Source organism: Nyctereutes procyonoides, unplaced genomic scaffold (genome assembly GCF_905146905.1).
Source record: "Nyctereutes procyonoides isolate TBG_1078 unplaced genomic scaffold, NYPRO_anot_genome, whole genome shotgun sequence".
NCBI lineage: Eukaryota > Metazoa > Chordata > Mammalia > Carnivora > Canidae > Nyctereutes > Nyctereutes procyonoides.
The window spans coordinates 49,798,326-49,812,483 of NW_026575125.1; the positions used below are offsets into that span (position 1 = coordinate 49,798,326).

General features: G+C 38.3%; 1 protein-coding gene across 2 annotated transcripts in view; it reads right to left on the reverse strand.

Moving 5' to 3' along the window:
• Positions 1-14,052, reverse strand: part of KIF4A (kinesin family member 4A) — a 119,178-nt gene extending 105,126 nt beyond the window's left edge. Inside the window, exons 1-7 of one of the 2 annotated variants that reach the window (XM_055338926.1) lie at positions 13,977-14,052; positions 13,488-13,628; positions 13,264-13,378; positions 9,641-9,831; positions 7,728-7,820; positions 4,732-4,898; positions 4,407-4,501 (exon numbers count right to left, since the gene is read on the reverse strand). In XM_055338926.1, the coding sequence (XP_055194901.1) occupies positions 4,407-4,501; positions 4,732-4,898; positions 7,728-7,820; positions 9,641-9,831; positions 13,264-13,378; positions 13,488-13,607 (781 nt within the window). In that variant the 5' untranslated portion in view covers positions 13,608-13,628; positions 13,977-14,052. Of the gene's footprint in view, positions 1-4,406; positions 4,502-4,731; positions 4,899-7,727; positions 7,821-9,640; positions 9,832-13,263; positions 13,379-13,487; positions 13,632-13,976 lie in introns of both variants that reach the window. The other variant, XM_055338927.1, reaches the window with a different exon arrangement.
• Positions 14,053-14,158: the final 106 nt, after the last annotated feature.

Here is a 14,158-nt window from a genome sequence, read left to right on the forward strand (position 1 = left end):
TGCATCAGGTTTCCCGCGGGGAGCCTGCTTCTCCCTCTGCCTATCTCTGCCTCTCTGTGTGTCTCTCATGAATAAATAAATACAATCTTTAAAAAAGAGTAAAAGACTGAATGCTTTTCCCCTAAAATCAGGAACAAGACAATATCCATTCTCACCATTTCTATTCAACATTGTCCTGGAGGTTCTAGCCAGGACAATTAAGCAAGAAAAGGAAATAAAGGCATCCAGACCAGCAAAAACTATCTCTGTTACAGATGACATGAACTTGTATATAGAAATCCTAAAGACACTTGATGGGATGAGCACTGGGTGTTATGCTAGATGTTGGCAAATCAAACTCCAATAAAAAATATACAAAAAAATCCTAAAGAATCCATTAAAAACCTATCAGAACAAACAAACAAGTTCAGCAAGGTTGCAGACACAAGTCACTATACAAAGCTCAATAAACAAGGGCAGCCCAGGTGGCTCAGTGGTTTAGCGCCGCCTTCAGCCCAGGGCCTGATCGTGGAGACCTGGAATAGAGTCCCATTGTCGGGCTCCCTGCATGGAGCCTGCTTCTCCCTCTGCCAGTGTCTCTGGCTCTCCCTCACTCTCCCTCCCTCTCTCTCTCTCTCTCTCTCTCTCTCTGTGTGTGTGTGTGTGTGTCTCATGAATAAATAAAAATCTTTTAAAAAACAAAGCTCAATGAACAATTTGAAGATGAGTTTAAGAAAACAATTCCATTTACTACAGCATTGAAAAGAATAAAATATTTAGGAATAAATTTAACAAAAGAAATGTACAACTTAAACAGTGAAAATTTAAAAAATTATTTAAGAAGGTCCAAATAAAGGAAAAACACTTGATTTTTGTGAATTTAAGACTTAATATTAAGATGGCAATACTTTCTAAATTGATCTACAGATTCAACACAATCCCTATGAAAATCCCAGCTGGCTTCTTTGCAGAAAATGACAAGTTGATCCTAACATTCATATGGAAATGCAAGGGACCCAGAATAGCCAAAACAATCTTGAAAAAGAACAAAGTTGAAGCACTCACACTTCCTGATTTCAAAACTTGTTACAAAGCTACAGTAATCAAGACAGTGTAGTAATCAAGACTGGTGTAAGGATAGAAATACAGATAAATGGAATAGAATTGAGAGTTCAATTGCTTCTTGACAAAGATGCCAAGACAATTCAGTGGGAAAGAATAGTCTTTTCAATAAATGATGTGGGGATAACTAATGATCTACATGCAAAAGACTGAACTTTGGACTCCCACTTCATACCATATACAAAAATTAACTTAAAATGGATCAAAGACATGTAAAACGATAAAGCTCTTAAAAGAAAACAGAAGCACACATCTTTGTGACTTTGGATTAGGCATTTTCTATAGATATGACACCAAAAATATAAGCAGCAAGAGAAAAAATAGATGAGTGGACTTCATCAAAATTTTTTAAATTATGTGCTTCAAAGGATAACATCAATAAATGAAAACACAACCCAAAGAACGGGAGGAAACATTCGCAAAGAATATACCTGATAAGGGGTTAGTATCCAGAATGTATAAAGGACACACATAACCCACCCATAAAAAGATAAATAACCCAATTAAAAAAGGGGCAAAAAATCTGACTGAACATTTTTCTAAAAAGATACATAAATTGCTGATAAACACATGAAACAATGTTCAACATCATTAGCCATTGGGGAAATGCAAACCAAAACCACAATGAGAATGAGGTATCACTTCACACCCACTAGGATGGCTACAATTAAAGACATAATAAAAGTAAGAATATGGAAAAATTAGAATCCTAATTTTAAAATTAGAATTCTAAAAATAACAAGCCTGAGAAATGTTAAAGTGGTACAGTTCCTGTGAAAAATAATCTGGCAGCTTTTCAAAAAGTTAAACACAGAGTTACCATATGATCCAGCAATTCCACTCCTAGATATATACCCAAGAGAAATGAAAATACACATCTACTTGAAAACTTGTAGGTCAATGCTAAATAACGTGGATGAGCCTTGAAAACACTGTTAAGTGAAAGAAGCCAGTCACAAAAGACCACATATTGTATGACTAGATGTACAGGAAATGTCCAGATTAGGCAAATCTGTAGGGACAGAAAGAGCATGAGTCATAGATAGGTGGGGTGAGGGGTGTGGAGGTGGGGGGAGGAAACTGGGGGAAAATAGAGAATGACTGCTAATGCATGTGGATTTTCTTTTTGGGTGACAAAAATGTTCTAAAATCTACCATGGTGGGGACGCCTGGGTGGCTCAGCGGTTGAGCGTTTGCCTTCAGCTCAGGGCATGATCCTGGAGTCCCAGGATGGAGTTCCTCATCGGGCTCCCTGCATGGAGCCTGCTTCTCTCTCTGACTGTGTCTCTGCCTCTCTGTGTGTGTCTCTCATGAATAAAGAAAATAAAATCTTTTTAAAAAAATAAAATATACTATGGTGATGGTTACACAACTTTGTGAATATACTAAAAATGACTGACTTGTATAGTTTAAAAGGGTGAATTTTATGGTATATTAATTACATTTTAAATTTCTTTAAAAAGGAAATTTTAAAGTTACCATATTACCCAGCAAGAGATCACACACTTAAGTGTATACCTAAAGGGAAACTAAAACTTGTCTACACAAAAACTTACACGCAAGTGCTCACAGAGCAATATTCAAAATAGCTAAATTGGATACAACTGAGGAATAGACAAGCAACATGTATATCCACACAATGGAATATGATTCAGCAGTCAAAGGGAATAAAATATTGATATACACTACAACGGAGAGGATCCCTGAAAACCTTATGTTAAGTGAAACAAGGCAGTCACAAAAGACCACATATTGTACGACTATATTTATCTGAAATACAGGTTATGGTTGCCTAGGGCTAGAGAAGGGGCTGGGAGTAGGGAGCAACTGCTAATTGGTATGGAGTTTCTTTTTGAGGGTGATAAGCATGTTCTACAATTAGATTGTGGTGATGGTTGCACAGCTCTGTGAATATCCTAAAATCTGCTGAAGTGTTCAGTTGAAATGGGTAAATTTTATGGTATGTGAATTATATCTCAATAAAGCTGTTAAAAAACCTCAAACTGTAAACATAAAAAAAGAGTTACAAGAATCTTTAAAAATAGTATTAAGAAGGCTAAATGTCACAGTGCAAACATAAAACAAAAAAGGCACTTTCCAATACATTCAGAACAAAAAGGTGAATGAGGAAGAAATAGGTCTTTGCCCTGTGCCAGCAGTGTAATAATGATATGTGACAGAGATAAAATTCCTCAATTACTATTTTTGCTCCTGCATTCTCATCTCAATTCCTCAGAGGGAACCACAGCCCAATATGAGTGAACAAGTAGTAAGTGAGAACTCAACTACTTTAACAGGAGTTCAAAAATCTGATGAATTATAGCCAAGGAAATTGAGATTAATTTCAAATGAGAATGCTGAAGCTATGTCAATGATCACTGAGGAATCATAAAGAAAGATGTTCCAGAAGACTGGGCAGATAGAATTTCAATTTTCAAAAAAGGGAAAAAAAAGTTAATTCTATAAATTACAGCCTGGCAATTTTGATGTGAGTCTTCTAGATGATGATGATGATGATATGATGATTATTATTATTATTATTATTATTCTAGATGATTATAGGGATGGCTTGCAGGGACCTAGAAATGGAAGAATTAGCACTAGAAGCCAGTTTTAATTCACTAAGAAGTCAATTTAAGCTAATCCTTATTTCTTTTTTGTAATGTTACTAAATTGGTAGCTAATAGAAATATGGCAGACTTAGTATATCTGAACATTTGAAAAAATCTTTTAAGAGATTCTTAAGCACAAAATCAAGAAATAGAGACTGGTTGTTAATTTTTGTTAGATTAATAATCACTTGAAAGATCATTCCCAAAGCATGCAGATTACCAGGCCACTATCATGCTAGACTAAGGTCTCTAATAGCATAAACCATGGGGTTCTTCTAGCCTTAGGAGCTTCATCATTTATATCCAACGACTTAAATAAAGATATGGAAACCATGCTGATGAAGTTTATAAGTGATAATATCTGAGAAGGATAGTGAATACTTCAGATGACAGAATCAGGATACTGATTTTAATCATAAGTAGTTGGGGGTAAAATCAAACAAAACCAAACAAAAACTAAAACTTGCCTGGACCAGATGAAATCAAACCAAGGGCCAGATCCAAATCTCACACCTAAATTAGAAAATGAGTGCAAGGGAAAGAAAGAGTTTTTCACTATTTCTGATATCAGCCTCAAACTTGAATTGTAGCTACTGTTAGAAAATGGCCTGAAATATTTCAGTCAAGACACTAATGATACAATGGGAGTACTAGGAAGTTTTCATCTACAGCTGTGGCCTTAATTTCTCTCACCCTCTTTCAGACGATCCCCTTCAGCCTTGGTTTTCTTCTGTCTTTCTGATCCAGCAAGGTCCACAAGATGCAGCTTGGAGCGAAAGCTGCTATTCCTGTGATGACAAGAAGACCCGAATGAGAATGGTATGTGAACTTGAGGGTAGCTGAGTGTCAGAGTCGGTCTGCTGGTTCTAGTTTTCTTTCAAGTCAGTCAAAAATGGCTCTACTGGTTACCAGTGCTCAGAGTACTAATGGCTGATCATTTGTCAAATGCACTGAAGGAACAACTTAATATTAACTAACATTAAAAATCTTGACTCTTTAAACTGTAGGTGCAACTTACTTGTCACTTTTCTTTCTTTGCTCTATGGAGATTGTAAAGATGGCATGAGATCGGGATGACTGGGAGTTCATAGCTGTGGATGCCACGGTCCTACAGTTGTTGCCCTGCTCCAAACAGGAAACAGTATCCAGAGCAACTACAACAGTCTTCTCAGTGAGTCCAACAATCTAATTCAGAGAAAGAAAAAAAATGCCCTTATGATTCCACTTTAAATACTTCATCAAAGATAGAAGGATTGGTAGGTTAAAAAATAATGCTTTGATACTCCAGCAGAACCTCAATAAATTAGAACAGTTGTGATAATGAGGACTGTTTTAACTAGCAACATTGTGATCACTGCAAACCACAGTCTCTAATCTCCCCTAGGGACTTCCAAAGCAAGGGTACCAGGCAATACTGGAGCTAGAAGGGATCTCTAGATTTTAGGATAGAGCAGTGGATAGATGCCTTCCAGGGAGCCTCCAAGTGAAGGTAAGCTTTGGCCCTAAGAACAGTAAAGGCAACACAAATACTTATGGTATTTCTCTTTGCTACTTTCTCCATGTGACCCTATGCTCCTCCCATACCTCTGACTTGTTTTATACTTCATCTTCACCAAGGGAAATAGCAAGAAAACAAGGTCCTAGGCTTAGTATTATATCTACCCGAGAGAATTTGTACACGTTAAAAATCTCTTGGAGCCTCTGGAGATTGAACCAGATGATTATGAAGCCCCTTTGAGCCCAAATATGCTCCTATTTTATTAGTCCATAGCTCCCAGATCTACATCTGTGGCCCTAATTTCTAGTCCTTCTAGAGGACTGCTACTTACACTTTGAAAACAGTGAATTATAAACCAAACTCATCTTCCTTCCCACCAGCACTGATTTTTTCTACGATTTCATTTCTATGAATATTTCTATTCTCAGAACCTCACATTCACCTTCAATTCCTCTCCTCCCATTTCTCCATATTTCACCTATCACCAACTCCTAGCCATTTTTCTTTTGAATCCATTGCTTCCTTTTCCTTTCTACATCTACTTGCCTTGTCCAGGCCAATCTTACTTCATGCCTGAAGAATAAGGTAAAGTTTCTCCAACTGGCCTTCCTCAATCTAGTCTGTCTCCTTTTCAATCCATTTCTGTTTAGTCTCCCTAAAATCATGCCTCCGAAATTTCTAAGTTCTGTGCTAGATAATGAGGATCGGAGGAGATTTTAAGATGCTCTCCTAACCTCTAGGAGCTAACATAGTTGGAGAGATACACACATAAGATAAAAACTTGGTAAAAGTAGCCAGAGCAATCTCACTTATATACGATTCACAGGAATGGAACACATGAAGCTTTAGCTTGGCTTCATAATCTGGTTCTAACACATCCATTACTTCTCAACCCAGAGTCTCTAATCCAGACAGACTGGTCTAGTCCTACTACCCCCAAAGAGTCTGTTTTCTGCTTAAGCCACTCCTTACTATAAGAATACCCTTACATCTTTTATCTCTGCTTATATTCCATCTATCTCATCTGAAGAATGCTGACAAACTTGTCTTTATCCATCTCAATTTACATCAGTTATGCACACTTCTTTGTACTGAAAATTGTACCTCAAATAATGCTTGGGATTTAATTCCTGCCTTGGCATGAGGCATAAAAAAGATCTTGGAACTGGGTCAAGACCTGGTTCAGTACCAACATTCTTTCTGTTGACGGCATGCCTTTTGCCCAGGTTTCTTATCCCCACTATCCAAATTGTCTTCCCATATTCTAAGTTTAATGGGCTTTTATTTATTTTTAAAGATTTTATTTATTCATTTGAGACAGAGATATATCAAGAGAGAGAACATGAGTAGGGGGAGGGGCATAGGGAGATGGAGAAGCAGACTCCCCACTGAGCAGGGAGCCCAATGAGGAACTGGATCCCAGGACCCTGAGATCATGATCTGAGCTGAAGGCAGACACTTAACCATTTGAGCTACCCAGGCTCCCCTATCGGGCTTTTAAAATAGGTATGATCCTTCAAGCCTTGCTTTAATGCATGGCTAATGACTTTATTTATTCATTCATTCATTCATTCATTCATTTTGGGGGGGGGTAATGACTTTAAAATCCAAAAAGGAAAAAACTCAGAAGCCCGCCTGCTCCTCATGCACCTATACTCTAAACCTCCAACTTTCCGTGAGGGGAAGAGAAGAATGGGAAGAAGATGGGTAAGACACTATTTTACTAAGATTTCCCAAGTATATAAAGCCTATTCTCATCTACTTTCAGCCTTGGATTCCCCCTCTGAATACTCAAGCTGGAGCTAGACTCAAGCTCTGCCTGTTTTCAATACTGGCTTCTAGATTTGGTCCACTCCCATATACAAAACTCCCAACCTTGACTCAAATTTTCTGTTCAGCTATAGCTCCTCATCCTGCATCTAAACCATATGACAGAAGCCTCTCACATAAGTGATCTCTTCTTCTTATGGTACTTATGGATTTTAAATGTTTTACATTATTTTTCCTTTTTAAGTATCATTCTATAGTCTACCATAATGTCTGTTATACAGTGCTGTCCCAACAGAATTTCCTATGACCATGGATATGATCTATGTCTGTGCTGTTCTATAGTAGCCACAGCCACATGTAGCTACTGAGCACTGGATATGTGGCTGGTGGGACCAAGGGACTGAATTTTAAATTACATTATATTTTAGCTCACTTAAGTTTAAATAGTCATTTGTGGCTAGTGGCTATTATACTGAATAGCCCAGGACTAGAACTCTGTAAATAACTAATAAAATATTTAATTGATATTACCATTCCTTCAACAGGTAACAGGAAGACAATATAACTTCCTTCCCCACATGAGCTCCCATCTAGGATTTCTAGATTAACAAAGGAAATTAGGATCATACAAAATCTGAGAGGCTGAGATGTCAATAGTCATTTAAAACCACAGTTGCAAATAAAAGGGATGTGAACTTTAGCGTGGTCAACATTTTTCAGTAACAATAAATGACAGACAAACACACCTTTATGCCTTCTTTAGGATCCTCTCGTATATTTATTTGAGAGGCTTTCTCACGAGATGGGCATAGAAGATCCAAGATTTCTTCGTTGTAAATCTGGTATTGTTAAAAATAAAGTGGTATAAACAAGATGTTAACAGCGGTAATCTTGGGAGTGATGGATTATAGGTGATTTTTAAAATTATTTGTGACTTTCTGTATTAAAAAATTTATAACATTATTTTTATAATTAAGGGCTTTAAATCTTACATGTAACCATTTGATACTTACAAGAATGAATTCACACATTCATTGTAACAAAATTGAGACTGCTCTCTTAAGACAGTTTCTTGGGAATAGCAGACACAATTAAAAATGACAAGGGTGTGCTCGCTTCGGCAGCACATATACTAAAAAAAAATGACAAGGGTGCCCAAATTCAGTTCTTTGCTGGTGCCATAACAGCATCACCTTCCCTAATTTTGTTACAATGTTTAAGTAACAGGTCCTTAGTGGAGGGTAGAAACGGGAAGCAAATGGGAAAAGTGGCAACCAATACTTCAACAATCAAAACTTTAAGTATTTAGAACAGAGTTTAGCACATAGTAAGCACCATATTTGTTTGCTATTATTGCCATTGCTGCAATTTAACATACCAGGTTCTTTTTTTTTAAAGGATTTTATTTATTTATCCATGAGAGACATAGAGAAAGAGGGAGGCAGAGACACAGGCAGAGGGAGAAACAGGCTCCATGCAGGGAGTCTGACGTGGGACTCGATCCCGGGTCTCCAGGATCACACCCTGGGCCGAAGGTGGTGCTAAATCGCTGAGCTACCCGGGCTGCCCAACATACCAGGTTCTTAAGTAATTTTTACATTTTATTACCTGACCACAACTGGGTTAATTAAGAGACTCAAGAAGGCTAATCTTAATGACATTTAAAACTCCCTGTCTTTCAACTCTACACCTCTGATACCTACTAATGTATTAAGATTCAACTCCAGGATGAACTATTCACATACACTATAAAATTGCATGCTTACATTATCTAAGTTTAATCATTGCTCATTGAAGGTATCACTGCTATGGAACCAAGCAGCTAGTTTCCCAAAAACCATAAATTTCCTGAACATGTGTTTTTGAGGTCACGAGGTTAGATATAACTGGCCAATCTAGTTGTATAGTGATATTCACTAGAATGAAAACCCCACAAGGGTAAGGATTTTCATGTTTTGTTCACAGATATATCCGAAGTACATAGAATAGGCCCTATAACACAGTAGGTATTCAATAACATCTGTTGAATAAATACATTCTATTACCACACAGCTTAGTACTTCATCCATTTTTTATAGCATTCTTCCTGAAGTAGGAGCATTATCACTTAGGCCTCAAAACAGTAAAGGAAAATCAAATATTTTTCTGCAGACTCTACAGGGAATCAGCAGCAGAAGCCAAATTGGAATTAAAGAATTCTTATCATCTTTTTAAGTGGCAATGCCAACTCCTCTAACAATCAAATTAAACAGACTATTCTGACAAGAAAAGAACTGGGTGGGAGCCAGCAACAACTGAGCCAGTAAATTTTCTCTATCAATGTTTTAAAATGTAATTTACTAAAAATGCAATTTACTAATGGGTAGCCTAGGTGGCTCAGCGGTTTAGCATGGCCTTCAGCCCAGGGTGTGATCCTGGAGACCTGGGATCGAGTCCCACGTCAGGCTCCCTGCATGGAGCCTGCTTCTCCCTCTGCCTGTGTCTCTGCCTCTCTCTCTCTCTCTCTCTGTGTGTGTGTCTCTCATGAATAAATAAATAAAATCTTTAAAAAATGCAATTTACTTATTTGAGTCATGCCAGGGAAAAAACATGATTTGGATTTATTTTTTCTACCCAAAGATACATTTGAATTCAGTATAACTTAAGATAAATCACTTACCTCCAAGTATGATACTTTCAGAGTAAATTCGGTATCACTCTTTTTATCAATTTCTTTGAAGAGCAATCGTATTACCCTAGGAATGACCCCAACTGTTGGTTCATTCTCTTGCTCTGCAGTGTATGCACCTCCCATTGAATAGGTTTTTCCGGAGCCAGTCTGTCCATAGGCCAGGACGGTTGCATTGTATCCTGATAAAACAGAAGTCACATGCATAGTGGTGCTCAAATATTTTCATCCAATCAATATCCTCCATCTCCTTCAGCAATTACTTGCAACAAAATTGAGATTGCTTTTTTTTTTTTTTGATTGCTCTCTTAAGACAAGGGTCTTTTAGGAGTAGCAGACACAGAAAAAACTTGTGTGGGTGACATGATTTTGCATCACTTTAAAGAAGCAAAGAAGAAAAATACCAACCTCCCAGAATGTGTGCCCCTCTTTATTGCCCTTAAAAACTAGGAAGTAAAAAATAAATAAATAATAAAATAAAAAAATAAAAACTAGGAAGTAAAACACTTAAAGATATGACTGAGATTATGAAGGTGGCCAAACACCTTCAAAAAGCCATTCAGAACTTTATAATTCTACTTTTACCAATTCTAAATTATAGGCATTAAATCAAAGTCTTAGAAGTAGCAAAAATGGAAGGGAGTCCAACCTTTGTTTTTGATAACCAATGTTCATCTGAAGAGGCAAAAAAGTTGATTTTTACAATCAATGAAAGCATCCACTCCCCATCTAAACTCTCAGACTGCATTTGGGCCATATTATCAGGCACTTTGGCCTTTTTTTTTCGTTTTAAAATAATTTAATTGTCTAAACAAAGATCTCCCTTCTGAAGGATATTCTGAAAGATCATAAGCTATTTCCTCAAGATTTTCACTGTAATAAATAGCTAGTATCACCTGGTATGATCATGAGGCAAAAGAATAACATTCCATAGTCTTCTAGAATATCACAGATATGTATATATAGTAATAACTGGGGGAACCAATTTTCAGTATTTTTTCCAAAAAAATTGAAGGCTCTCTGGTATTGGGAATTCAGAGTACAAGAGGATGCTGTTGAGCTGACTAAAAAATAGTGGTTTTGTCTTTGCAATTGAGAGCAATGTTAGCCAAACATATATATTGGGATCACTATCTACTTTATATTGCCTATAAAGACTATAATTTAATTCTTATAGTTTCCCAAGTTAAGATAAAAGTATAGAATTACAATGTTCTTACTGAGCTGTGAAGGAATATTTCTGAGGAAGATGACCAGATTATGAAGGGTCTGGAAAACCGTATCGTTTCCAAAATGGCTAAAGGAAATATGGATGGTTAATTAGAAGAGACTTAGGCAGAATCACGTAATTGTCATCCAAATATGTAAAAAGGAAAAAGATTAACTTTATAGTGGAGAAACCTATGATAACACCATAATCGAATGATCAAAATGAACATCAGCAGTAAGGCAACAAATTATGTGCTGCCGAATAGGATTCAATGGGAAGAATACAGCACCACTTCTGTGATATTCCTGTTAGAGATATACAACCACAATTTAATAATGAACACCAGACAAACCAAAACTGATAAACAGTTTACAAAATAACTAGCCTGTGATCTTCAAGAGTCATGATCACAAAATTTTTTAAAAAAAGACAAAAAAAACCTTAGAATGAAAGAGACTATACAGAGACAGTACAACTCTTAAATACAAGTGCTTCTGAATGAGATCCTTTTACTTTAAAGGATGTTATTGGGACAATTAGTGAAACTTGAATAAAGTCTGAGTAGTAGATGATAGTAATGTAGCAATGCTAATTTCATGATTTTGATGATTATATTGTAGTCATGTAGGAGGAAGTCCTTGATTGTAGCAAATATACACTTAAGTATTCAGGGGGCACCAGGTTAATAATTCATCTCAAATGAATCAGGAAAAAAGTTCTTTATGTCATTCTTTTTTTTTAAATTCTTTTATTTATTTATGATAGTGAGAGAGAGAGAGAGAGAGAGAGAGAGAGAGAGAGGCAGAGACATATGCAGAGGGAGAAGCAGGCTCCATGCACCGGGAGCCCGACGTGGGACTCGATCCCGGGTCTCCAGGATCGCGCCCTGGGCCAAAGGCAGGTGCCAAACCGCTGTGCCACCCAGGGATCCCTCTTTATGTCATTCTTACAACATTTCTGTAAGTTTGACATAATTTAATATTCCAAAAATCTGAAACAAAGTGTTCAGTGTGTTCTGAGCCACAGCATCATTTTTTAATAAAGATTTTATTTACCTATTCATGAGAGACAGAGAGAGAGAAGCAGAGATACAGGCAGAGAGAGAAGCAGGCTCCCCACAGGATGCCCAATAGGAGACTTGATCCCAGGACCCCAAGATCACCACTTGAGCCAAAGGCAGTCAACCACTGAGCCACCCAGACCTCCCCATAACATTATTTTAAAAAGTGGAAAAAATATGTGAAGCCTGGAAGAAGGCTTCCATTTGCCTAGAGGGATGAACTAATATCACTGGGTAGAAATTACAGGGAAGCAAATTTCATCTCAATATAATCTAACACAATTGAGAGTTGTCCAACATCCAATTAATAGGACCACTTTGTGAGTCCGTGAGTTCTCTATCAAAGAAAAAATTGTAAATAGACGCTGGAAGTTCACTTAAAGAATATGGCTGGAAAGCATTTTTCGTTGAATGCAAAGTAAGACTAGATGATGTACAAATGTGCTTTTGATTTTTAAGGGATTGTGTGCCATGGTCTGAGTTTTTTTACACAGACTTCTGCTTTGAATCCTGAATAGCCTCTGTACTGGAATAACAGTAATTAAACACCTCTCAGGCACTACTATCTTCTTTAGAACCCTGCTATGGTCTTCAGCAACACTAAAGTCTTAGCTTCTTCAGTAAAAATTATTAACTGGTCAGGGTACTCAGGGGCTTTAGGAAATACCCATCTTCACCTAAAAGAATTCTATTCATCATTCAAGATCTCTCTCAAACGTTGGCCTGTGCTGTGAGATTCATCCCTAATCCCCTAAGTAGTCAGTGCCATCCTTTTGGTTTTCATACCATGAAAGTAGCGCTAGCTACTTCCATAGCAGGACTGATTCTATTGTGCACTTTTAACTTTAACATATTTTTTCCTTAAAGATAAGTGCAAAAAGGTTAAAATTTTTATGTATTTAAAATTATGTATGCAGTCCTATACTTTCACTCCTACTCCTGGACTTTGAAAGCCTACAGGGCCTGGAAGGGGTTTTATATAATTTTTATATAATTTTTCTCTGAATTCTCAACAGGTTTCACAGTGCCTGAGCCTTAAGTAAGTTGGCAAACTGATCATCTTCGGCACCCATGAAAGAGCTTAGGATCTAATGATGTTCCAGGACAAACAAACAAAAATATATATACAAGTCAAAGATGAACAGAACCACAGAAAGCAAATACAGTATAAAACTAGCTTCAAGGGTACAGACTTTTGCAAATGACATTGAGTTAGTTCCTAGGCTGTGGGCTTTTTGAAGGCAGAACTCCTGTTTCATCTATTCCTGTATCTGCAGTACCCACGTACAGTGCCTGACACAAAATATATGCTAGAGAACCAGCAGAAGAATTAAATAGTCTTACCTTTAAATATGCCTTTTATGAGTGGTGCTACTGCTGTATTGAAGACTTCTTCTTGTTCCGTAGAGGGGTCAAACACAAAATCATAGGTAAAGGATTTGTCAGTACCAACCACCACCTAGAGAAGGCAAGGGACAAGAAGTGAGAAAAATGAAAGGCAAGACCACGCCCCTCACTGCCATTTGGCCCCAGCTGTTCAGAGGTAGGCCCAGGACTCTCCTACGCACCTGAGGCTCCCCGGGTACGAAGGAAAGGCACATCTGGCAGCCCTCACTAATCTCTTTGGGGACCAGAGGGCGACAACGCAGTGCCACTCTTACAGGAATTCCCTTCACCTCTTCTTTCATGATCCTACCGCAACACCGTCTCTGCTTGGGGGGGTGGGGAGAGAGAAAGAAAAGATACTTGCTGATGAATCAATCTTGGTAGGTCGGGAGGGGTGGGAGTTCAGGCCCGCCTTGGAGGGAAGGATGGGTTACGAAACTCGGCAGTAGCGGTGACAGCCTCCCCGTCCTAGTGGGATCGCTGCCTCGGGAGAGTCACTGTCTCTCAGGCTTGGCAACGACAGGACAGCCGGTCAGCTCCACGCTCTGAAGAGAGCGAAGTGGAGCCTGAAATGGAAAGGAAAGCCCCCAGCGGAGATGACGACAAAGAACCAAAGCCCCAGGGTACCAGGAAAGGCAGATCCTGAGCTAAAGTGTGCCCCCTTAACTCACCAAACTAAACGTCCTTTCGCCGGTCTCCCGCCTCCCTGTCCCAGCCGGAGCTTTAACCGCCAAGTTTCAAATCTGTCCCTGAGGCGCCAGCCAATCCGCGTGAGAGCTTGCGGGCAGAGCACGCACGTCGGCGCGCGCAGGAAGATGCGTTAGGAAGGGGAGGGCCTGCGCGCCGCACCCTG